Source organism: Phyllostomus hastatus, unplaced genomic scaffold, assembly GCF_019186645.2.
Source record: "Phyllostomus hastatus isolate PE091 unplaced genomic scaffold, TTU_PhHast_1.1 phas_contig_150, whole genome shotgun sequence".
Classification (NCBI taxonomy): domain Eukaryota; kingdom Metazoa; phylum Chordata; class Mammalia; order Chiroptera; family Phyllostomidae; genus Phyllostomus; species Phyllostomus hastatus.
The window spans coordinates 2,141,923-2,166,235 of record NW_025333611.1 but is presented as its reverse complement, the minus strand read 5'-3'; the positions used below and the strand labels follow the sequence as shown (position 1 = coordinate 2,166,235).

At 66.9% G+C, this 24,313-nt stretch overlaps 1 protein-coding gene across 6 annotated transcripts; it reads right to left on the bottom strand.

Moving 5' to 3' along the window:
- Window positions 1–745: 745 nt before the first annotated feature.
- On the bottom strand, window positions 746–22,999 carry SLC29A4 (solute carrier family 29 member 4). Of its 6 annotated transcripts, none has more exons than XM_045824610.1 (11): window positions 22,911–22,999; window positions 9,460–9,642; window positions 7,816–7,947; window positions 7,500–7,613; window positions 6,684–6,812; window positions 5,703–5,772; window positions 4,474–4,721; window positions 3,533–3,674; window positions 3,255–3,442; window positions 2,223–2,463; window positions 746–1,449 (listed from the first exon to the last, which is right to left on the bottom strand). In XM_045824610.1, the coding sequence occupies exons 2-11, from the start codon at window positions 9,629–9,631 to the stop codon at window positions 813–815; spliced, it is 2,073 nt and encodes a 690-aa protein (XP_045680566.1). In that variant the 5' UTR covers window positions 9,632–9,642; window positions 22,911–22,999; the 3' UTR covers window positions 746–812. The 6 variants fall into 6 exon arrangements, with proteins under 6 accessions (XP_045680566.1, XP_045680558.1, XP_045680575.1 ...); XM_045824602.1 differs by lacking the exon at window positions 22,911–22,999 and adding an exon at window positions 12,866–13,038; XM_045824619.1 differs by lacking the exon at window positions 22,911–22,999 and adding an exon at window positions 12,866–13,038 and having other exon boundaries at window positions 7,816–7,944.
- Window positions 23,000–24,313: the final 1,314 nt, after the last annotated feature.

The following is a 24,313-nucleotide window of genomic DNA, read 5'->3' as shown; positions in this document are numbered from 1 at the left end:
CAAGGGACCCGCATCCAAGAGTGGACAGACCTTAGTCTTTGCGGAAACTGAGGCACGGGACAGTGTGGGAATTTGTCCCAATCTCACCGCTCAGCGAGAGAACCTGGTTTGAGCCCAGCATGCTCAGCCTCACTCACTCAGGCCGTTTCTAAGTCCCGGAGGGGGCAGGTCGGGGGGAAGCTATCGCTCCTCCTTGTCTTTCTGTTCCTTCAAGTGGATGGGGTGCAGCTGTTCTCCCAGACCTGAGAGCCTGCAAAGCCCAAAGCTCCCAGTCCCCACTCCTTCTCCCAAACCTGCCCTGGGCCTGCCAGCTGTACGGGAACCCTCCTCTACCTGAGCGACCCCGCCCAGCCCATAGACCACAGGTGGCAAACACACGGCCCGCCAGCCGAATCCCGCCCTCCACCTTGTTTCTACATGGTGGCAGTGCCAAGCTCCTTGCCCCTAGTTAAGGAGCAGTTACATGCAAGTACACAATCCTAAACGTACACTTGGCCCTTTGAGGGCAACCTGGAGGCCGATGCGGCCCCTGGTGACAGTGAGTTTGACACCCCTGCCCTAGACGCTTCGGGTTTGGGGGCCGGCAGGGCGCTCTCTGGATGGGAACACGAGCCCCAGCTCTGTGGCAGGTCATGCCCCCCCCTCGGGGGCCCCTGCCCCGACCCTGGGGGCTGAGAAGGCAGTGTTCACCCGCAGACAGGACTTGGAGGCAGCCGTGGGGCAGTTTCTCTGCCTTCGTCTTTTAATGGCCAGTGCGGTACAGTTAGTGGACAGACAGGTGGCTGGTGGGACACAGAGCGGTGGGGCGGCGGTCACAGCTGTGCCGTGGGCAGGGAGGGGCAGGCCGTCCTCCTGGAGGGCCCCCAGGGGAGGAGGGGCTCAGTCAGGGGCTGAGGGCGGGGTGGTTGGGGCCCAGGGCCCTCAGTGCTGACCTGGCAGTGGGGGTCCCCACAGGGGCACTGGTTGGCGGTCCACTCTTCTGAGTGGGGATGGCTGTGAGTGGCCCCCACGGAGCCCTGGACGCAGACAGAGGGCGAGGCCTGGGCGTGAGATGAGACGCAGAGCACAGTGCTGGGCAGAGCCCCGGGGTGGGGGACAGTGACATGCCCGAGGCCTCTGAGAGCTGGTGGAGCCCTGGGGCTGCAGTGCGGGCGGCCGGACCCAGAGAGGGTGGCGTCGCTGGCACGGAGGCGGCCAGGGCTCGCAGGCACGGCAGGCTGGGGTGGGGAGGGGGCCTCAGGCCCGGGGGGGCCCCGGTGCGGGTCTCGGGGGCCCTCCCTGGGCAGGGCGGGGCCGGCAGACCGGCTCAGAGACCGGCGGGGAAGGAGGCGTTGCCGGCGGAGGCCTGGAGGCAGCTCCGGTGGCCGTCGCGGGTGAGGCTGTAGGTGCAGTAGGCCACGGCGGAGCCCAGCGTCAGCCCCGTCATGTAGGACACGGTCATGGTGTTCCCTGCGGACGAGACCGGAGCTGGCGGGGGCGGGCCGCCTGCGGCCTTCTGGGGCCCCAGCAGCTGTGCACGTGCACAGGCAAACCCCCGTCCGTGCGGCCCCTCGACGGAGGGCCGGAGCGGGAGCCCCGGCCTCCCGGGTGTGAAGGGGGTGAGGGGGCCAGCCCCCGGGGAGGGGCGGGGCGAGGACGGCTCCACGTGGGGCCCGGGCCCGGCCTGCTTCCCAGTCATGGGCGGCGTGGGATGTCTAGTGGGCTCCGGGGACCTCCCGTGTCCGGAACCCGACTCGGGCACCCCTCTCCTCCCGGGGGAGCTCCCTCCCCCTCTCAGCTGACAGCAGTACCACCTTCCCGCCTTGAGCCCCCAAACTTGAGACGGCCTTTCTCACCCGTCTCCCAATTCGTCGGCTGGCCCTGTGGGCTCAAAACAGGATCCGGCGCCTTCTTCCCAGCCCCCCCACCCCTGCCCACCCCTGCCCCCAGCACACTCAGCGCTTCTGCCCCGGGGCCTGTACTCGGGCTTCTCCCCTCCTTGTCGCACGGCTGGCTGGCCTCCTCGCCACTTCCCCCGGGTCGGTCTTCGCTCAGAAGTCACCCCCTCAGTGAAGCCCCCGGAGGTGGCTCTGCTGGTGCCGTGCGCCTGACTCACCCCTCCCCCTTCTCTGCTTCACTCTCCCCCGCCGTTCTCCGGCATTTGTCCGTCTGTCTCCTCTGGACTGCCAGCCCCACCCAGAAGCGCGGGAGCACCGCCCTGTCGCCACAGCCCAGGGCGCTACCTGCCAGCTCCCGCTGCCGCGGGCCCACTTTGCCGGCCGCCAGGATCATGGGCACGCTGCCGAAGTAGCCGTTGCTGATGCCCATGAGCAGGGAGAAGACGCAGGGCCAGGCCGGGTGGCGGAGGGTGGGCGTGCCGCTGGGGTAGACGCACAGGATGAAGAGGGGGATGAAGACCACGCGGAGGCAGGCGCAGGCCAGCAGGTGCGTGCCCCGCCAGTCCATGGGCAGGGCGGCCAGGATCTGCAGAGCGGCAGCAGGCGTGTGGGCCACCCCCCGCCAGTCCGCCTCAGCCGCCAGATGCACCCCCGTCTCCGGGGCAGTCCCAGCTCGGTCCAGCTTTGTCCATGAAAACCCACCAACCTCCATTACAGCAAACCAGTCCTTGGCCCGTGTCCCCATTCAGTCCCCCAGGACCCTCGCAGGGTGGGGCTCTAGACCTCGTCTGAGGAAGGCAGCCACCAAGCCCGAAGGGACAGGCCCCCGAACTCGGGGAAGCGGCAGGCCTCAGGGCGGGGGGGACCCACTTGCTCCCTCAGGAGACACAGACTCCAGTGGCTCAGGCCTCCCAGCTGTGCGACCCCAGGCAAGCGGCTCCACCCCTCTGAGCCCCGCATTCCCCCTTCTTCCAGACAGGGCCCACGGCAGGCCTGCAGAACCCGCAGCTTGGAGCCTCCAGTCTTGCCCCCTGACCCCTGACCTTCCCCCCACTCACAGCACACAACAGCCATTTCAGGGGGCCCTGCCTTTCTGGGGCACTCCTGGTGCTGTCAGAGACCCGTCACCCAGGGGGACAGGAGCCTGCCTTGGTCTCCAGGACACAGGTGACCCCAGGGCTGGCCTGGGGGCCACGCTCAAGGCCACGGCCCGGGGGTGGGGGCACATGGCTGGGCTCCACCCTCCGCACCTAGGAGACTTGAGCATCCTTGGTGCAGGGCCCGCCCTCCCCAGGGACATCTCCTTGGCGCCCCTGGTGGCCCTGGCGGTCTGCTGCCCCCACCTGCGACAGCCCCCTCCCCCCAGGGGCAGCCCACCTTGCCCACGAAGTCGGAGAGGTTGAACACGGCCATGATGAGGATGGGCAGCCACTCGCCCAGCACGCAGTGCCGGATCTCGGACTCGAGCCCCGGGAACAGGCACAGCGTGATGAAGTAGGTCACGGCGATGGACAGCATGTCGGCCCAGATGACGCGGGCCACCACGTACCGGTGCAGCAGCAGGGCTGGGGGGGCGGGGTCAGGGGTCAGCACCCCGCCCCCCCCGCCTGTGCGCCTCCCACAGGCGCGGCGGCGCGCTCGGGGCCGGCCCCCACCTCTGAAGGACGGCCAGCTCCGCTCCGCCCTCGGCCGGGGCACGTCGAAGCGCACGTAGGCTCCCCTTCCGCGGATGACCACCTCGTGGGCCGGGCTGCCTTTCGGCGACGCGCTTCCGGCCGGGGCTGGGCCCCGGTCCTCCTGGGGGACAGAGGGGGGCGGGGGGCGGGGTGCAGGTGGGCGCCTCTCGCGGCCCTCCGCCTGCCCCTGCTGCCTTGCCGTCCCCCCCCGCCCCACACGGGGCTCCTGCCCGCCTCTGAGCCTTCGCAGCTTCTCCCTCCCTTCCCAGTGCCTTTCCTGCGGCCGTCCCACCGCCCTCCGCCCACGGGTCAGGCTCGGCCCACACCAGTCCTCAGCGGCCGCCCTGACCGGGAAGGGGGCCCCTGGCCTCCATTCGTGCCCGGAACGCCACGCACCCCCTCCCCCCCCCCACCCCGTGCCCGTCTCCGGGTCTCTGTGCTCCAAGGGGGCAGCGTCTCTGGCTCACTGCAGCGTCCCCAGCCGAGGGCCCTGGTGACTGCCACACCGACGTCAGTGAGAACACCCCGGCCCCAGCCCTGCGGGGCCCCAGCTCTGCCCTCCCCGGGGCGGGGCTCTCCGGAGCCCGAGCCGCATCCTTCCAGGGCTCACGGGCCTCCTCCTCCTCACCGGCCCCCCTGGGCCCGCTGGGGACTATGCAGCCCCGCTGCCACCAGAGGGCGCCTCGGCGCCCTGGGACGGCACAGGAGGGCCGGCCTGCCTGCGGATGGGGCTCAGGCCACGGCCGTGTGCTGCTACTGGGCGTGGCGCGTTGGTCCGCGGGAGGAGGGAGGCCCCGTGGGACGGAGCCGGAGACCACGGCACAACCAGGCCGCCCGGGGGGATCCCTGCGGGGGCTGCGTAGAGATGGATCCCGGGGCCCCGGGCTCCTTCAGGCGTCGTGGCGGGGACGCAGGCTTACGAAGTGGATGTCCTCCGCAGCCACGTCGTGGTGCACGCGGTAGCCGGCCCCGACGCCCGGGCGGCAGTCGCGGGGCCGCAGGGTGTGCTGGCGCACGAAGCGGCTGCGCCGCACCAGCAGGTGCAGCAGGAGGCAGAGCAGCTCCAGGCCGGCGGAGACCAGGAAGAAGATGAGCGTGCCCGCCTGCTCGTCCGGCAGCAGCAGCTTGGTGAGGATGCGGCTCAGCGAGACCATGACGCCGGCCGTGCCTGCGGGGGTGGGGAGAAGGGGGGCGCGGGCCTGGGACCCCGCCCGGCCCCTCACCCCTGCACGCCCACTCCAGCCCCGCTGGGCCCTGCCTGTCGGTCCCACTCCCTCCGCCACCTCCCCGCCCCCGCCCCCCACCCCGTCGGCCCCGCCCCCGGCCCAGACCTCCCTCCCAACTCTGTTCCGCCGGGGAGCACGTGGCACGTGTCACGTGCCTGCTGAGGACACAGCGGGGATGACACTCGTGGGCCTGTCTTCCTGGGACTCGGTGGGGAGGGGATGCTCACAAGTCAGCACAGTGCCAACCGCGGTGCGGGGCGGGCGGTGGGGGCGGCAGAGACCAGGGGACCGCGCCCTGGCCGGGGGGAGGGGCAGGAGCGCCACCTGCTGAGAAGAACCCCAGGAGCCTCTGACCCGGCCCCGGCCCCTGCACAGGACGGAGGTCGAGGATGTCCAGGGCTGGTGCCCTGGTGTGCGGGGCCGGCTGAGGGTGGTGCTGCCCCCAGGGCAGCGGGGGAGTCGGCCGCCTAGGCCAGGGGCTGGAGGGCAAGGGCAAGGCCAAGGCCTCGGGGTGAGCCTCCGGTTTGAGCACAAGGAGCTGGGCACTGAGCTGGGGCAAGTGGGCGGTGGGGCGGGGCAGGGTTGTGGAAGGTGACTTTGAGAAACTGAGGCGGGGATGCCAGCAGGGGCAGCCCGTGGGCGGGTGCTCCAGGGACAGCTGCTGCTTAGGTGCGGCTCTGACCTGGGTGGGGGGGGCAGGGCTAACCTTTGCGCGCACACGCGTGCGGACACACAGACGCACACCACACACAGGCACAGGGCACCAGCCCCTCACATCACAAAGGTCCCCGTCCCCAGCCAGCCAGGGGGGCCCGGCCCTTGAGACTGGCCTCGGTCCAGGCACGTCCTGTGCCTTCCCCAGGAAGGGGCTTCCGAACCCCAGGCAGCCGGCGCCACCCCCGCCCAGGCCTGCTGATACTCACTCTCCCCGGTCATGACGCCCTGCGTGTACCTCTTGGGCAGCATCCCCGTGTACCCGTAGAAGCTGGATTGCTGCACTTGAGAGAGAGAGAGGGGGTGGGGCAGCCGTGAGACACCCCCGGTCGGCGCGGGACAAAACGCAGCGGGTGCGGGGAAGCGGAGGTTAACGCTTCCCGCGGCGGTGGCGGCAGGGGTGTGGGGTCCAGCCTCCTCGCAGGGCAGTGGAACCCGCTCTGGCCACCAGGTGGGGCGCGTCCTGCCTCCCACAAGCCCGCCAGGGGCAGCTGGGCGCCTCCACTCGTCCGCCCGATGAAACATGAGCGGACACGCCACATGTCACTTCTGGCTGAGGCAGAGAGGAGCCCACGGGGACTTCCAGTCTCTCCCTCCCCCGACAGTGGCCGCCCGAGAGGCCTCCCGTCACCAACGGGCCGCCAGCAGTCAGCCTGGGCTGCTGGGGGGCACTGCGTGGAGTCCCGCCCACGTGCTGGGCGCGGGGCGGGGGCCAGAGAGAAGTCTTGGTCTTTGCAGCCGCTGAGCCTTCTGGGCTCGCTCGTTACTGCAGCACGACGCCTCTTGTCCTGACCGACACGGGACAGTGAGCGCCCTGGCCGGCGGCCCACGGCCAGGCTGGTCCCTGCCGGGCTCAGCCCTGGGCGAGGCTGGCAGCCTGGCTCTCCTGGCCCCTACCCGCATTTTTTATTTTTTAACAGGACGGGCCAGAGGGCCCTGCCTGGCTTCAGGTTGTAGTTCAGGAAGCCTTGGTTTCACTGACAACAAAGGGCTTCCTGGAGGAGGCATCGCGAGAGCTGGGCCTCAAAGCTGGACGTCCCCTGAGGGGGGTGGGGGGCGGGGAACGGGGAGGACCAGCCACTCGCCCCACATAACGGGCCCCAGCGCTGCAGCGGGGCCGGGTGGGATGGGTGCCTCGGGCACCTAGGGGCTCAGCCCCCCCGCCCGCCCCACCCCCGCCCCGTGCCTACCTGTGCAGCCGAAGGCCACGGTGCCCACGGCGGCCAGGTTGATGGCGTAAGCCTGGTCCCGCGAGAAGAGCTGCAGCCACACATCACAGATGCTGATGAAGAGGAGGGGCCCCAAGGCCAAGAGGTAGCCTGTAGGGCGGGGAGAGGGGCGGCGAGCGGTGAGCCGGGGGCTCCCACGTGCCCACCTCTCCCCTGGCACCAGTTCGGGGGTGCCCTCTCCCTGCCGTCGCTCTTAATGCGTGGAGAGCGGGGGACACTGTAGGGGTCTGAGTGGGGTCCTGGGAGACTTCCTGGAAGAGGTGCTGTTTGAGTGGACCCTTGAAGCAGGATGTCAGCAGAGAGGTGGGAGGGCAGCAGAGAAGTTGGGGGAGGGAAGGGCTCGGGCCCCTGGACAATGTGGGGCCCACAGACCTCCCGGCGGCAGGTAACGTGCTAGTGGGCGCTGTGCCCACCACAGGCCGGGCCTTATCTTCGCGCGCAGAACCCCACAGGGAGGGGCGCCCACTCTACAGACTAGGGGGGTGCGGGGCGGGTGAGGCGCAGGAGAGCTGGGAGCCCAGGGTGGGAGCGTACCCGCGGTGACCCCGGTGTGCGGGGAGGGGTGGGGGCGTACCCGCGGTGACCCCGGTGTGCGGAGAGGGTGGGGGGGCGTACCCGCGGTGACCCCGGTGTGCGGGGAGGGGTGGGGGGCGTACCCTCGGTGACCCCGGTGTGCGGGGAGGGGTGGGGGCGTACCTGCGGTGATCCTGGTGTGCGGGGAGGGGTGGGGGGCGTACCCGCGGTGACCCCGGTGTGCGGGGAGGGGTGGGGGCGTACCTGCGGTGATCCTGGTGTGCAGGCTCAGCCTCTCCACCAGCACGTTGTTCAGCAGCACGGCCACCAGAGCCACCAAGATGTAGGTGAGGCTCATGTCGAACACAATGGAGGTCCCTGTGGGGGGCGGCCAGCAGCAGGTGCCCAGGGGGAGCCCCCGCGCCCTGCACCTGCCCCGCCAGGCGCCGCCTCCTCGCCTGAGGGCCCAGAGAGGGCGAGGGCCGCCCCGAGGTCCTCGGGGCAGAGAGCTGAGCCCAGACATGGGCGGGACGGGCTCCCCGCGCAGGGCCCTGCCTGGGGGGCTCCCGGAGGGACCCACCTGGGAACTTGTGGTGCAGGTGGTCCACGTCGGTGATGAAGCTGTTGTAGGGCAGCAGGAAGCCCACGCCGGCCAGCAGCATCGCGAAGTAGATGGCGTGGTAGCGGTCGTCGGGCGCCGGGCCCTCTGCTGCTGCCCCGAGACCCGGGTGACAGGGCGACCGGGCCACCGTGGCCACAGCCACCCCCCCCCCAGTTGTAGTGCGCCACCACGGCCACCACCACCGCGGCCACAGCCCGCCAGCAGCCCCGGCCACTGTGTGTGGCGCCCCGCCATCCTATGCCCCGCTCATCTGTCACCAGAACCACAGCCGCCTTGGCCACCACCACGGCCACCATCACTGTGGCCACCACCACCAGGTCCCCCAGCATCATGGCTGTCACCATGGCTTCTGCTGCTCTCCACAGCCACAGCTGCCAGTGCCACTGCACCACGGCCACAGTCACGGCCACTGTGGCCGCCTTCGCAGCCGCTGCAACCATGGCGACCATGTTGCTACCATTGCCAGCACCGTGGCCGCCACCCACGTTCACGGCCACAGCTGCCCCCGTCCTGGGGCTCCAGCCTGCCCCCACTCGGGAGAGCCGACGCCCCACACCAAACCCTGAGTGTGAGCACCTAGCTGCCCCCGCCCCCCGGACGTGGCCCCCCATCTCTGCCACTGTCCGTGCACCCCCTGCTGGCCCTGCCGCTGGTCAAACGCTCAGCGATCCAGCCACCGCCCCCGAGGCCACTTCCCTTGGAATCACCGTGGCCGCCGTCCCCTCCTATGGCCACGGCAGCTGTGGCCACCGCCCCTCGCTGTCGACTGCCACGCTGGGCCAGGGGGCGTCCAGCACCGAGGGTGGGCCCGGCTGGGCTCTGTCCATGCACACGGGCACAGAACTGAAGAGAGAACCCCGTTTCCGGGCCTGGAGTGGGGCTAGTGTAAAGCAGAGCCCCCTGCCCCCGAAATGAGCTCTCGGGGACAGCGTTCAACAACATTTTGGGTCCTGTGTCCGTGGACAGCGGCACCAGCCACCGCTCCTTTCCAGAGGAAGTCACCCAGGCCCGGAGAACGGGGACTCCCCGAGGTCCCTGGGGGGGGCGGGGCAGAGGGAGAGCGGCTGGGGCTGAGCCCTGGTGGGCGGGACAGGAGCCCCCGTGCTCGCCCTCCCTGCCGGTGCCCGTCTCCTCCGGCTCCCTGAGCCCGCGTCCCGGACTGCGGCCTCGCGGCCCCGCCCAGACCGGGCTGTGCGCCCCACGGTGGCCCTGCCTCCGGGCACTCTCCCACCTCCACCGAGGCAACGAGGCACGGCTCGCTTTGGCCAATGAACGGGACCGACGTGACCGGTGTCACTTTAGAGAGAAGCTGGACGCACAGGTCGGAGGGTGAGTCACCGTGCACCCTTCCACCTGGGCCGGGGGTCATGGGACCCCTGTTCCGAGGGAGTCTCTCGGCCCGGCTCTGTGCCTGCACTGGGAACGCGGCCCGTGGGTGAAGGCGCCGAGACCCCCCACGGGGCCGGCGAGTTACTGCCGCAGACCCCATCTGGCCGGCCCACGCCGTCTCCCGCACTCGTGACAGCCTGCGGGCCGGTCTCTGCCGCTCCCTGGCCGTCTCTGCCGTGGGCCAGACACACGCCCACCCGCACCCCCACTCACCAGAGTCTGCGAGAGTCGGGGCTCCCCCGGCCGCGCAGAGCCGCCCCTCTGCCGCTGCCGCCGCCTCCTCCAGCGGGCAGCTGTTGAAGCCGAAGCTGGTCACCACGCTCCGGGCTGGCGTGCCTGCCGCCGCGCCAGGCTCCTGCAGGCGCCGGCTGCCCACGGTGCCCATGGCGGCCGGCGCTGCGGAGAGAGGGAGGCTGAGGGAGCCCCTGCCGCTGTCCCGTCCCCGGGCCCGTCCCCTCCCGTTCCGAAGCAGCGCAGCCGGACACGCAGACCCAAGCCAGCGGGGCAGCCGTGGGGGGGCCTGTGTGTCAGGAGGAGGCTACGACGGGGGCCTGCGTGAGGGTGGGGGCGGCGGCGGGCACGGGGAGGTGGGGTGGGGGGGCGGAGAGGCAGACGGAGGAATCGGGATGCCAGGGCAGCGAGCAGTCAGAGCAGCAGGTGACACCCGCGAAGCCACTTCCCTCTGGGGGGAGGGGCCCAGGTTCGCCCCCCTGACGGCCGGAGCAGCGAGGGTTAGGGGGTGAACCAGCCCCCTGCCCCGGTCTCACAGGGGGTCAGCGGGGGAGCCCAACCCAAACTCAGGCCCGGGGGAGGGCGCTGCTCCGGACCACTGGGCCCCATTCGGTGGGGGCACCTCCACTGGCGGGGTGTCCTCGCTCTGGCCTTGCCTCCATGTCCCCAGCCCCAGCTCAAGCCTGCGAGCCCCAGGACGGAGCTGATCGGTCTACGAGGGAGAGCCTCCCCACCCCCAGACAGCCCTGTGTGTGTGGGGAGGGGGCTAGAGTTTTACCCAAGCCACGCATTGGTCTGTTTCTCTAACGGCCTTCTCCGTCTATCAGACTGCAATAAACGTTCCCTGGAGAGCATCTGAGGCGGAGACGGGAGGGCCCCGAGGGTGGCACCTCTGGTCTCCGGCCCCCGTGAGCATGTGCGGGAGCACCCGTGGGGGGGAACCCTCGGGGAGCAGGGGGACCGCTTCCTGAGGGCCCCACGTGCCCCAGTGTCTCTGAGGTGGGCCCACAGATGTCTCTGAGGTGCCCCCGCCTGCTCACTCCCTCCAGCTCGCCTGCCTCAGTCTCCCCACTCCCAAGCAGCTGGACAGGTTACCCAGTGCCACCCCCCCACCCAGGCCCGAGGTCCCCCCGCCGGGCTCCCGACAGACTTGTCACTGGGGCCTGGGGGCTGGAAGCTGTCCCTGCTTCCAGGCTGGTCCTGGGGGACCCCGTCTGCTGGCTGGTGGGCTGGCGGGCACACGAGCACTGAGCAGGGGGCTGGGAACCCAGACGCAGCCCCCTCGGGAGCCCCCCATCCCGCGCTGGGGCCCCGAGCAGGGGACTCCGGGCAGAGCTCAGCCTGGCTGGATTTGAATGACCGTGGCCTTCGCCCGGGCCACCCCCTGCAGGCGTGGGGACCGTGGCCCACCCGGCTCCACGCACGACCTGCTCAGGACAGAGTGGGGCCAGCCCCAGAGGCTGTCCATCCCCGACCCCCGGGGCCCGACCAGCACAGGGCCGGAGACGCAGCGTGCAGACGCCCCGGGCCTCCGCGTGAGCTCCCCACCCGGCGGAGAGGCCGCGCCACTGGGGAGGCGGACGTGCTGGGCATGCAGCCAGAAGGCGGCCCCACCTCTGCCTCCGGCGGCTCCACTGGGCAGCGGGCGGCTGCCGCTCACACCCGAGGCCCCAGCCCGCCCCCACATGCTCCTTCAGACCCGCTCCTGCAGGTGGGTGGGGGCGCTCCCGCTCCCCCTGACAAGGCCCCAGGGCCCTAACACCGCGTCGCTGGCCTGGGCAGAGGACAGACTGTACAGATGGTGGGCGGGAGCCGGGGTGACCGCGGGGTTGCCCCCACCTCTCCAGGCAGCCGGCCTCCAGTGCCCCCTCCCCAGACCCCGAGGGCTCCACACCTCAGAGGGCCCAGAGCCTCAGGTGGAAGTGCACCCCCTCCTCCCCCACCCCGTGTCCCCCTTTAATTAAAATCTGGAACGTGCACATGGGCTCTCTTCTGCCTCTGCCCCCCACCCTGCCGGGACCCCTCCGTGCCCGCCCTGGGGAGTCGCCAGGGCAGCCCACAGGTCGCCCTGGGCCTCAGTTTCCCCCTCCATGCTGTGGACGAGGAGGGTGGCGCCCCTCCCAAACAGGGAAGGCCTCGGTCAGGAGGCGCTGGCCGTCGCACGAGCCCCGCGTCACGGCACTGCTGGGGGCCCACGGGGGCTCTGACCCTGACAGAGCCCCAAACCCGGCTCACCTGCCACCTTGCAGAAAGGGCCGCTGAGGCACCGGGAGCTACCTGCAGGGGCCATGCCTTGGGGCGACCCCTGTGGCTCCCCCATTTCAGCGGTGACTGAGGAGGGGACATGGGTTCTGAGTGCACCCCAGGGTGCCGCGGAGGTGCTGGGCGTCTGCACCCCAAGGCCGGGCTGGCCCCTTGGGGGCTGTGCCCCACCTGCAGAGTGCGGCCCCGTGGAGGGGACAGGGAGCCTGGATGCTGGGTGGGAAGGCAGCCCGCCGGCCCTCTTGGGGCCTCACACTCCCTGCGGGCCACAGCCCCGGGGCAGCTGGGCACCCTTGGGTGGCCTCGGCCCCACCACCGGCCTAGGCCGGTTTGGGGCTTCCCTGCTGCTCCCTCCGTAGCCGGGACCTCCCCGCTGCCCGACTGCCACCGGGTCGCCTCTGGCAGCAGAAAAGTGGGTTCAGGATCCTTTGATCACCCCCGTTCTGGAGCCCCCCTCCCCCAGGACAGCTGACTGCACTGGTCACAGGTGCAGGCTGCCAGCTGGGGCGGCGGGGACACCCCTCCTCTCCCATCCGGGTTCCTGTAGTTTCTAGAGGCTCCGGCACCCCCTCCCCCAAACTCCACTGCCCGGTTCCATCAGCAATAAAGTTGGTTCCTGGGCCTGCGCCCCCCTGCCCAGGGAAGACGGCCCCACCACTGGGAGGTGACCTCTGGAAGAGGCCCACCTCTTCTCCCGGCTTTTCCCAGAGCTAGGAGAGGGCTGGCGGGGCGATGGGCGAGGGGACAGGGCAACTTCGGGTGAAAGGGCCCTTACTTAGCCCGCGCGGCGGAAGGAGGGGGCACAAGACGCGGGCGGCTGGGGCCCCGGCCGCTCTGCCCCTTCCCGAGTCTGTAGCTGCGCTCGCAGCTGGGCTGATGGGGGCGGGGGAGGTGGTGGCCCCGTACGGATGCTGCACGCGTGGGGTGGAAGCTCCCTCTTCCCGGGACAGGGGGTGGGGTGGGGGGCTTGGGTTCCCCAGGGTCTCGTGCCTGCGCCCCTGGACGCGGCGGCCCGGGCCGGCGCGGAGTGGGGCCGCGCGCGCTGCAGACAAAGGCTCCGACAGGTCTCCGCAACCCAGCCAGTCCGCACGCCCGCCTGCCCGCCACCTCCGCGGTGGCCTCTTACCTGGGCCCGGTCCGCCCGGGGGTCCTGGGCGCGCCGGACCCCTCCCTGCGCCCGCCGTCCCAGCGCCGGGACCCCTGGGCACCAGCGCCCCGGTCGGCTGTGCCCCGCTCCTCCCACTCCGCACGCCGCCTCGGGCCGGGCGCAGACAACGTCCTCCGTGGGTGCGGGTCCGCCCGCCCCGGGTCGGCGAGCGTGTCTCGGGGTATCAGAGGCAGCGGCGAGCTCAGCCGGACCCCGCGCTCCGCCCCACTGGCGGGGCCCCGCCCGTCTGCCCGCCACCCACCCGCCCCCCTTCTCCGCCTCCTGGGCTCGCGGCCTCCGCAGAGGGGGGGACGCGGCGGAGGCTGAGGTCTCGCCGGACGCCGACACCCCAGGGAGGGTTTAGTGGCCGCGCAACCCCGAGAGACCCGCGGCTGACCTGGCCCACCACCTCCCATATCCTACCCGTTCCCGCCGGGTACCCAGGCCCGGCACCCCGCCTCCGCTGCGCCGCCACCCCAGGTCCGCTGGGAGGAGGGAGGCCTAAGACGCGGAGGGGCGGGGCTGGGGGCTGGCGGGGGAGGAGGGGGGTGGTCGGTGAGTGGCCCCGGTCTCTCCTGTGACCAGACTCACAATTTTGAGGGATGAGTAGGAGTTCTTGGGCTGGAGACCCTGAGGGTTCCCGCGGTGTTCAGGGGCTGCTGCGGCTTCCTGCGCGCCCCCTTGCCTGGTCCCCACCCCCGCGCCCAGCCCCTGGGCCGCGGCCTGTCCGTGGGAAGCAGGCGAGTCCCCACCACACCCCGCCCCGAGCCACTGGGGTGGGATCCACACAGGTGTCCGCTGTCCCGTGCGGGCTCCCCCCCCCCCCGCCATGTCGTCTCCTCCCTTCCCACAGGCCAGCTCCTCCTCTGCGGAGACCCCCCCTCCCGTGGAGACCACCCCACCCTCTGCATCACCCCGGAGGCCCCAGGCGCTTCTGGCCCGCAGGGGGGCTGCGCCTGTTGTGAGAGACCAAGTTGTGGGGGGGGGGGGCTGGCCCAGGGGGTCTTGTTGGCAGTGGGACGGCCCTGGGGGGTTTTATTCGGAGGAGGGGGCGCACCGTGACCTAGGTTTTCAAACCTAGCCTGCTGCTAGGAGCGCACATGGGAACGACCTTCCGGAAAGCAAATTGGCCTAAAACCCACGCTGACCCTTCGATCCGGAAAATCTAGCCCAAGGAAATAATTCTAGATACAAAAAGGGTTCTCACGAGAGCCAAACATTGCCAATAGCCCAGCTGCCGGAGAAGAGTGGCTGAGTAATAGTCATGTGGCTGGGAGACGAAGACATTGCTACCTTTGGAAACCCCACGGAAACCAGTGGAACAATGCGGCCACGCAGAGAACCCCCGAGTCCCACAGAGGTCACGTTTATAATAATGTGGGTGAGGGTGGCTTGAGGGTGCCGGGCTGTGCAAACAGGACACGAAAAGACGCACAGAGACACTCTGCAGTCTGTGCCAACAGATTGGAAAAACCGTAAGGTGATTTTCTGGGAAAACACCAGGGAGCAGTGAAGCCGCTGCCAGGCGGGCGAGGAGGGAGACCTCACTGGGCGATTGCTGGCGAGGAAACAGAGACGCTGGTTACAGAGCCAGCCCCCGGGTGCTCCAAGCCCCTGGCCCAGGCAGTTTCACGGGAAACAGAGTCCCGCCAAACCCTGGGAGGGGAGGGAGTGCCGGCTGGGTGACTTCCCTTCCGGCACCCGGCAGAGATTTCTCTGGAAGACAACCGACCAGCCTCCCCGGTGAAGAGTAGTGTGAAGTCCCGGATGAAGTATCGGCAGAGGCCAGCAGCACAGGAAACTCAGGACACCCCTCGGCACCCTAAAGAAACACCGTATGGGCTGTCTCTGCAGCCGCTGCAGAAGGCACTGGGGAGAATGCGAGCTCGCTTCTTAATTTTGACGAAACCTCGGTAACCTGGGCGTCGCGGAGGAGACCGGGCGCCCACTATTGCTGACATTGGCTCCCTCCTCCCCGAGCCCTGGAGGGCCGGCGGCTGGCTGGCATCCCGAGACCAGAGGAAGAGACGGGACCCCAGGTGGGCCCAGCGACCCCAGTGAAAATCCCTCCAGGGATTTCCGCAGCCTTCCTCCTCCGTACCACCAACCGTGAGAAAAACGCAGTGAAAGGAAAGATTAACTCACAACGGCAACCAAAGAGATAAGATTCCCTGGAATAGTCTTAGTTAGAAACGTTCACCCTGGCTGGCGTAGCTCAGTGGATTGAGCACGGGCTGCAAACCAAAGCGTCGCAGGTTCGATTCCCAGTCAGGGCACATGCCTGGGTTGCAGGCCACGACCCCCAGCAACCGCACATTGATGTTTCTCTCTCTCTCTTTCTCCCTCCCTTCCCTCTCTAAAAATAAATAAATAAATAAATAAATAAATAAATAAAGATCTTAAAAAAAAGAAAAAGAAAAAGAAAAGAGAAATGTTCGACGCCTCTATGAAAACATTTTAAAGGGACATTTGTCAAAAGCCTTTGTGAGGGGCCCGGAGACAGACCAGCGGGTGGACGGGGTGTCTTTTCGGACTAAGCTGTGACCCAGGTGTCATTTTTACTGAGTCAGCGTGCCTGTCTAATAACAGTGGCCCCGCAGAAACACCAGCAGGATGCCCCCCTCTGGAAGCAGATAAACCGATTCTCAAGTCCACAAGGGAAGAGGGATTTTGGAGAATGGCCGAGGAGTCACGCCGGGCTAACTTGCTGGACACAGCGTAGAGACGAAGCTCCCGACCCGCAGCGGGAGCGCGACTCGGGGGACAGGGGCCTTCTGAGGACACAGGGCGCGCTTCCAGAAGCCGGCCCCAGTGCGTGCTCTGACACGGTGCTTTTCAAAAATGACAGTGATGGTGATAGCGTTTCCTATTAGGGGGAGAAAGATGGATTGCCCTAGAAATGGTGTCTGCACCATTAGGTGACAATCTGAAAATAAACTAAAATTAGACCTTGCCCTGGCTGGTGTGGCTCAGTGGACTAAGCGCAGGCCTGCCAACCAAAGGGTCACCAGTTCGATTCCCAGTCAGAGCACATGCCTGTGTCTTGGGCCAGGCCCACAGTAGGGGGTGCGTGAGAGGCAACCACACATTGATGTTTCCCTCTCTTTCTTCTTCCCTTCCCCTCTCTCTATAAATAAATAAATAAATAAATCTTTAAAAAGTAAAATAAAATTAGATCTCTACCTCATTCCTTATACCAAAACAATAACAAAAATAACAACCACAAAAATGCAAATTTTAGTCTTTAATAATTTTGTAGAAAATTCTTCCTAAGCAAGACACAAAACTCAAAAGCCATTAGTGAAAAGAAAAAAAAACTCACTACATGTGACTATTCATTAAAAATATAAAGTGTGCCCTGGCTGGCGTAGCTCAGTGGATTGAACACGGGCTGCGAACCAAAGCATCGCAGGTTCGATTCCCAGTCAGGGCACATGCCTGGGTTGCAGGCCACGGCCCCCAGCAACTGCACATTGATGTTTCTCTCTCTCTCTCTTTCTCCCTCCCTTCCCTCTCTAAAAAATAAATAAATAAAATCTTTTAAAAAATGTAAAATGTAGCCCTGGCTGGTGTGGCTCAGTGGATTGAGTTCCAGGAGCCTGCAAACCAAAAGATCCCCTGTTCAATTCCCAGTCAGGGCACATGCCTGGATTGCCGGCCAGGTCCCCAGTTGAGGGCATGTGAGAGGCAACCAATCTGTGTTTCTCTCCCTCTCTCCTCCCCTTCTCCTCTCTCTGAAAATAAGTAAAATCTTAAAAAAATATATAAAGTGTATGCAGGGAAAAACCCATCACAAACAAATGGAAGAGATGATACCAAAGTGGGGAAAATATTTGCAACACACACATCAGCTGGTGGGCCCCATTCCATAATATGTAAAGAGCACCTATGAATCAACAAGAAGAAGACAACAAATAGAAAAGACGAGTAAAGTATATAAAATGATAACTTACCAAAAAAAAAAAAGAAACAGAAAAAAGGGAAACACAATGGCTTCAACACGTGAGAAACTGCCCAAGTCTACACCTAATTTAAAAAGCGAAGATTAAAACTGCATTGAGCCTGGGCTGGTGTGGCTTGGTTGGTTGGAGCATCGTCCCATAGCCTGCAAGGTCACAGGTCTGATTCCCAGTCAGGCCACATATCCCAGTTGTAGGTTCGATCCCCAGTTCCGACTTATACCAGAAGGCAATCAATTGATGTTTCTCTTTCTCTGCCTAAAAAAAAAAAAAAAAGGCCTCAGGTGGAGGATTGAAAACCAACTCCACCGCAGAGAGGCCACTTCTCCCTCAGCACGTCAGCAGACCCAGCAGATCTGACGTCAGCCCCGGCAGGGAGCGGGGAGGCGCTCCGTGCGGGGGGTGGGAATGTAAATTTATGCAGCTTCTGTGGAGGCAAATTTGGCACATCAATCAAAATTTTAAATGCGCAAATCATTTGCTCCATTAATTCTATTTTGGAGAAGGTACACAATAGGATACTTGCATATTTGTTCAAAGCTTTATAGCCAAGGGTTATCGCTGCTTTTTTGTAACAGCTGAAGCTCCGAGCGGAGGGAAATGTCCGTCAACACGGCGGCGTCCTGCGCCACCCGTAAGAAGGGGAGTCAGCCCCACTCGTGCGAATGCGGAGCGACGTGCAGACGTATCGCGTAGCTTTTAGAAAGTGGAAGGTGCGGCAGAACGTGTGTGATGGCTGATTGTATGTGTCGACTTGGCTGTGCCCGGGTGAGTGTGCGCACACACGCGCGCACGCGCGCGCCCATGAGCTCCGTTTCTCCGCAGACGCTGACTCCATCAGCGCGCGCAGCACGCAACCACTTGGGGTGGAAGTAGCGGGGGGGCGGAGGGGAGCTCGCTCGCTGCGCACAGCTGTTTCTGGAAGGGTGAGCCCTGAGCAGGTCGCAGGGACGACCCCGAGAGGGGAGGGCGTGGTCTCGGAGGGCGTGGCTGGCTCGGAGAAGGGGCGCTCCGTTGCTCTGGAGCCTTTCGGGCGCTTGGAAGTTTTTAACGTAAAGTGGGAGCGCAGTTCTGCGTCCGCTGTGCACGACGGCAGGGAGGAAATGTAGCAAAATAGTCCGCTGTGGCTGTCATTGAATGTGGCGCCTGGGGAGGCACCGTCTTCCTCGCTTTTGCTGCCTTTTCCACAGCAAGTCTGCGTCTACTAGTGATGCTTTTCGCCTTACACACTTTCATCAAGAAACATTAGAAATGTATTTGTGGAGAGAGACATCTGGTCTACCTGGCCTTCATGATCTCCCGCTCCCTACCGCCCTCACCCTACCCCTACCCCACGGGCTCCTGACGGCACCAGGTCATAGGCACACTGGCAGGAGCACCTCCGAGTCGGGGGACGCCTGCCCAGACGGGGAGAGCCCCAGGGTTTGGAGTAGGTCCCGGGCTGGTTTCCCAGTCTGCAGTGTGACCGATGGTGCCCAGGGTCCAGGAGGCCTTGGCCCGGGCTCCTGGGTGGTGGGGGGTCAGGGCTGGGATGTGGGGACTCCCAGGAAGCCCATGGTGCCTTAGAGGAGGGCCCAGAGCTGAGGGGCAGGCCACCCCACAGCTGGCTGCGTCAGGAGCCTTCCTCCACGGCCGGTGGGCAGAGGGGTCCTGGGCGTGGGGGAGGAGGCGGGTGGCCAGGGCCCACGCGGCCGAGGCACCCTGGGCCACGCTGTGGAGCGAAGCCGGAACAGAGCAGATGGGAGCGCCTCCCCCTTCCGGGGTGGACTGATCTCCCCACCTTGCCACTCTGCACTCAGACGGGTGACGTGGGCCGGCCCGTGGGAATTCCACAGTTGGGATACCCCAGAGGTCTGAAAACCTTCACCTTGACACCAGTGCTGTCGCTGCGAGAATGCGCCCAGGCTATAGGACGGGACACACGTGCGGCCCAGCCACACGGCCGAGGCATCCGGGGTCAGCCCACCGCCGGCCGACCCCCGCCGAGAGCAAGCCGGTCAAGATCAGCAGAGCCTCCTGGCCCACCACCCAAGGGGCAGGCGCCGCAGACACTGTCAGGTGCCACTGGTGTTTGGCGGGGGTGTGTCACCCAGCATCACTGTGACCCCGGATAACTGCTACCCTGCCTGATGCACTTCAGCGGCGGGCCACGCTGTCCGGTGCCTGTGACCTGGGGGCAAACGTCAACCCCTGGCCTGGCCCGGTGCCACGGTCTCACGCACACGGGCCTCATTTCGGTCTCGGAGGTGGTCGTCGTGCCTCTGCCCCACCCCCCGCCACCCAGGGGGAGCCTCAGCCCCCCCAGGCAGCTCAGCAGGCGGTGAGAGCGCAGCCTGCCTGCTGTGAGGCCCTGATCGCCGTCCCCTCCCTCCGGCTCTCGCCTCGGAACAGGACTAAAAGGACTCTCGGGAGGAGCGAGAGACATAACACATTCCCCGTGGGGCCCGGCGCTTAGGAAACACCTCACACGCGTCCTTCCTTCAGCTCCCCCGGCTGCCCTGTGACGTGGGGCTGTCCCTGTCGCCGCCACCCATCTGGCGTGGGAGCAAGCCAAGACCCAGAAGGGTCAGAGCTGCCACTTGCGGCTCTGCACCCCGGGTGCTGTGGCGGCTCACAGATGCCTCGCTGGCGGTGAGCGGCAGAGCCAGGAAAGGGTCCCCTGGGGGGTGCCAGGGTGGGCGAGGCTCGGGGCCGGCAGGGCGGGGACACCCAGGCCTCGCCGACAGCAGCGAGGGCCCTGCTGACCAGCGTGTGCCCTCCCACCCCTGGTGGCAGCCGCCCCATTGAGGGAGCAGGTGACGGGCTGCAGCGGGGACAGAGGGCAGGCCTGACGCCACGCCGCTCTGTCCGCTGGGCTCACGAAGGCAGCCGGGCTGGGAGAGGCTGCGGTCTACATTGTGGGTGCAAGCAGGGGGCGGCCGCCGCCGGGGACCCAGGCACCTGCTTTGTCCTTACTCAGCAAGTGCTGGGCGCTGTTCTTTTTTTAAAGGTTTTATTTATTTAGTTTTGGGGGTGGAGGAAGGGAGAAAGAAAGGGATAGAAACATCGACATGCTAGAGACACATTGATTAGTTGTCTTCTCCTGCGCCCCCAACTGGGGACCTGGCCCGCAACCCAGGCCTGTGCCCTGACCGGGGATCGAACTGACAACCTGTCGGCTGGCAGGCCAGCGCTCAATCCACTGAGCCACACCAGCTGGGCCTGGGCACTGTTCTAACGGGCTTCACAGGCTCCACGACCACCAGGGCCCCCTCCTCAGTCCCCCTGTGCCCTTCAACCTGCCCCCCAAGGCAGGCCGGCTGAGCTTTCTGAAAGGTGTCCGTGTCCGGCTGACTCTCTCCTGTGGGGCCTCAGTGCCTGCAGGGCTACGACCCAAAGGCCAGCACTCCGGCCGGGCCCACCTCTTCCTGGTCGCCTCCCACACGCTCAGGGGAATGGGCAGCGAGGGTGGGCGGGCTAAAGGGCAGCTTCCTGTGCCTCAGCCCCACCCCAGGATTCAGCTCAGCTCTGCTCCAAGCTGATGCGATTCCTTCAAAAGCTTGGTGGGCTTCCTGGGCACCAGATGAACATTAGGTCAAAGCTGCAGCTATGCCAGGCCTGTCGGAGACATCCTCTCCCTCCCTCTCTGTTCTGGGCTGTGGGACAAGCCCCCCCACCCCCTTTTAAAGATTTTATTTGATTTAGAGAGAGGGGAAGAGAGGGAGAAAAGTAGAGAAAGAGTAATGTGTGGTTGCCTCTTGAGCGCCCCCCTAGTGGGCACCTGGCTCGAAACCCAGGCATGTGCCCTGACTGGGAATTGAACTGGTGACCCTTTGGTTTTGCCTCAAAAACCAAACCAAACCAAACCGAACCGAACCGAAAGCACAGTTGGACCGCTAGCTAATGACAGGCATGCTCCGGGTGAGGTGTCCTGCCGTCTGCCCCTGACCCTGAAGTGCATCACAGAAGTGAGAGGCCGCAGTGGGCGGTGGGCACTGGTGGCGGCCAGACGCCGGCACACGGACAGCAAGACGCAGGCGGTGGGCACACGGGCGTTCACTGCACAACCCTCTCAGGTCTTACGTTGACAGTTTTCACCGTAAAACGCTGGGGAGAAGGAAGTATAAAGAGAGCCCTGGGGTGCCCCTTACCCCCACCCCACCGCTGCGCCAGCGGGGCTGACGCCGGCCACGGAGGCTGCGCCATCTGCTTCCCGCGGAGCGCAAACCTAATTATTCCCGAGTTATTAACTTAAAGCCCATTAGAATCTTCCCATCAACCTGGACACGCAGCCAAGAACAGACACAGACGGAGTGACGGGCCCACTGAGGACACGGGCGGGCGGGGCGGCCAGACGCTGTGGGGGGGCGGGGCGGGGAGGGGGGCGCTGTCCGGGGCGGGGGGCGGGGCGCTGTCCGGGACCAGCCAGCTGCGGTTGCCAGGCGGCCCAGGCCTCGGAAGACCGCAGAGGGACGAGGGTGTCTCCCACCACTGTGTTTCCCCCGCCCTCATGCAAAGCCTGTGTTCCCGGCCTGAACAGAACGTCCCCTGGACTGCCAGAGCCCCAGGTCCAGAGATAAGCAGTCCCTTCCCCTGAAGCAGGGGCAGCCCCACCCCCGCCGCCCCCGCTCGGGGCCTGGGCCACGCCCACTGGGCCTGCATTCGAGCACCGCGCCGCTGGCAGACTCCCCAGACCCAGAGAGGACGCGGTCCAACCACCTGTGCCCAAGTGAATAGCAGACACAGCCCGAGATGCTCTCCGAAGAGGGGCGGGGGCGCCGTGTGGGGCTGAGCGGGCCGGGGTGGGGGTCGGCGCTAGACCGCCAGCGGGGGGCCAGGCTCTGGGCCGAGTGCACCGTCAGCTCCAGCCGCTCGGTGGCTGTGGGAGGGGATGGAGACCCGGGGCGAGCCGAGGCTCTGAGAGGCGGAGGGCTTCCACGTCACACAGCGGGGCCCGGAGACACTGGTCCCTCGGCACCCCCCAGCCCCCTGCCCACTGTCTGCCCTGCGGCTGTGCGGTCTTTGGACCCCACCTCTGGGCCCGGGGGCCTGGGCATCAGAGGGAGTCACACCCCAGGCCAGGCTTCTGGGGAGCGGGTCCCCAAGCCACATGTGGCCTCCTGGGCCTCCACCCCTGGGGACATTCGGGACACCCGGGCCACCAGCGAGGTGGGAGGAAGGCCCCCAGGGCTGCTGCTGGAGGCTGGCTGATGGCAGTGGCAGTGGCGGGAGCTGCCTGGCCAGTCGCCAGGAGCTTTTAGCAGGAAGAGCAGCTCTTCATTACGGCTGGGTGGATGCGGCGCGGGGGGGGTGGGGGGGGGTGGCAGCCTCTGGCGGGCCCTGCTGCTGTCCCCGAGCCCCAGCCTCCTCGCTCCCGCTGCCCCAGACCCTCCTGTGCTCCTGCCAGCCCCGGACCCCACACGCCCGCCAGTACCCCCCTCCCCCGCCCCCGGCCCACTCACCCAGCCCTCCCAGCACGCCGGCCACACCCTACACCCACCGGCTCCACCCCGCCCCCTCCGCGCCGAGGTGCCTCTTCCCCGAGCTTTGATCCGCTATTGTAGTTAGTCCCCCCACCTGCCCGGCAACACACACTCCCCTCCAGCGCCCCCGGCTCCTGTGTGCGTGCTAAGTCACAGCCCGGCCCCCACGGAGGCCCCCTGACCATGATGGGGTAGGGACGGCCCTGGGCTCTCACTGGGTACCAGACGTCACCTGCGGGCGGCTCAGTGACACCCCGCTTTACAGGTGGGTCCCGAGGAGGGCTGGGTGCGGGACAGGGGCCTGGGCGACAGGGCTGCCACCAGGGCAGGGGACAGGGCGACGCCGTCCTGGGGTCTGGCCCCAGTGCGCCCACCCCAGGCAAAGGCGGGAGGGCGGTTGGATTCCCAGACCCCCTGGTTCCCGGAACGCCCCACCTGCTACTCCGTGGAGGACACGCCCGTGTCCCAGGTGAGGAGACGGAGGCCGGCCAGTGACCCCCGGCTTCCCGGCCAGGCTCACAGGGCGTGGCAGAGCCACGGCTGGCCTGCAGGGACCCCGAGCCCGCGCCCTCCCCGGGACTGACGGCTGCCCCCGGGCCTCACCTGGGCTGTCCCGGGCTCCCTCAGCGGCGGCGGCCTCCCGGGCGGGGTCAGAATGCGGCGGGCGGACGCACGGCGTGAAGGAGCCTTTGTACTCTCTATTTACAAGAGGAGGCTTGTGAGCAAATTAGCAGGGTAACCAGGGAAAATGTTTGGCTTCCGTGGGTGGGAACCGGAGCCATCTGTCCCCGAGCGCTGGGAAACAGTGGAGCAGTCGCTGGCGCCCCCCCCGTCCCCCGCACCCAGGGCTGCCGGGAGGGCTGCTGGCACCCACGGCTGTGTGTCCCCGGGCAGGGCCGTGCCCCCTCTGGGCCTCTGGGCCTGCACCTGTGAAGCCCATGGGCCTGCCCAGCCCCGGGGACCCCAGGACCTGCCCGCCTGCCGCTCCCCGCTCCTGGCGCCCAGCCCCGGCCCCTCCCGGGCGGGTCAGCAGGGCGGCGGGCAGGCAGTGCTGGCCTTGGCCTTCGGTGTTCTGGGGCTCGTTTACCAGGGGGCGCCTTTGTTTCCGAGCTGGACATAGCTTTGGGAGGTTACAGTTCACCCATCCGGAAACGCGTGGCGAAAGCCCGGTGACCCGCGCGGGGACTGCCGCGCGAGGGAAGGAGACCGCCGGTCCAGCCCCCTCTCGGGCTGGGAGGGATGCATGGGCTCCTTCAGGGACGAGGTAGGGGTGGAGGTGGAAGGAGGGAGGGAGGGAGGGAGGGAGGGAGGAGGCAGGGAGATGGGGACCCAGAAGATGCCGCCCCCTCTTCTGCCCTCTGTGGGTTCTCTGGCGTTCTCACCCTTGGCCGCTAGGCCCTTGCCCGGGCCCTGCCAATGCCGGGGCCGGCCTGACCCCAGGCTCCAAACTGGGTGCTTCCGTTCATGGGGTCTGCTTGTCCCAGAGCGCCTGCCCCGCCCCCAGCCCAGCGGGCTTCCTGGGCTCTTGGGAAGTCACCCCTCAGGGAGCGGGTGGGGTGCAGCCGGTCCCCAGACCCCAGTGGGGCCGCTCTGCCCGCCGCGGGTGGGCCCCGGTTCAGGAGAAGCCCCAAGTCAGCCGCTCCTCCCCTGGAAGGAGCTTATCTTGGCTGAATTTTCCTAATCCTTTTGGGGGATTAGAGGAACTCATTGCGTGTCCCTTAATGCCGGGTAAGGATTTAATAGGCTTCAGGCTTTCCAAGAGCAAGCCCAGATGACTTTGCTTGGACTGGCTGGGTGACCTTGATCTGGGCCGCTGCGGTCTGTGGCCCCTGGGATGCTGCAAAAGGCATGGACGGAGGTGACCATGGTGCACCCTGGTGGCAAAGTCTCTCTCCCCACCCACCCTGGGGGTGGGGGCCGGGGTGGGGGGCAGGAGGGCTGTCAGTCACGAAGCAAAGCAGGAGGCCAGCTCTGCAGGCTGGAGCCTGGGACCCCGCTGTGGGCCG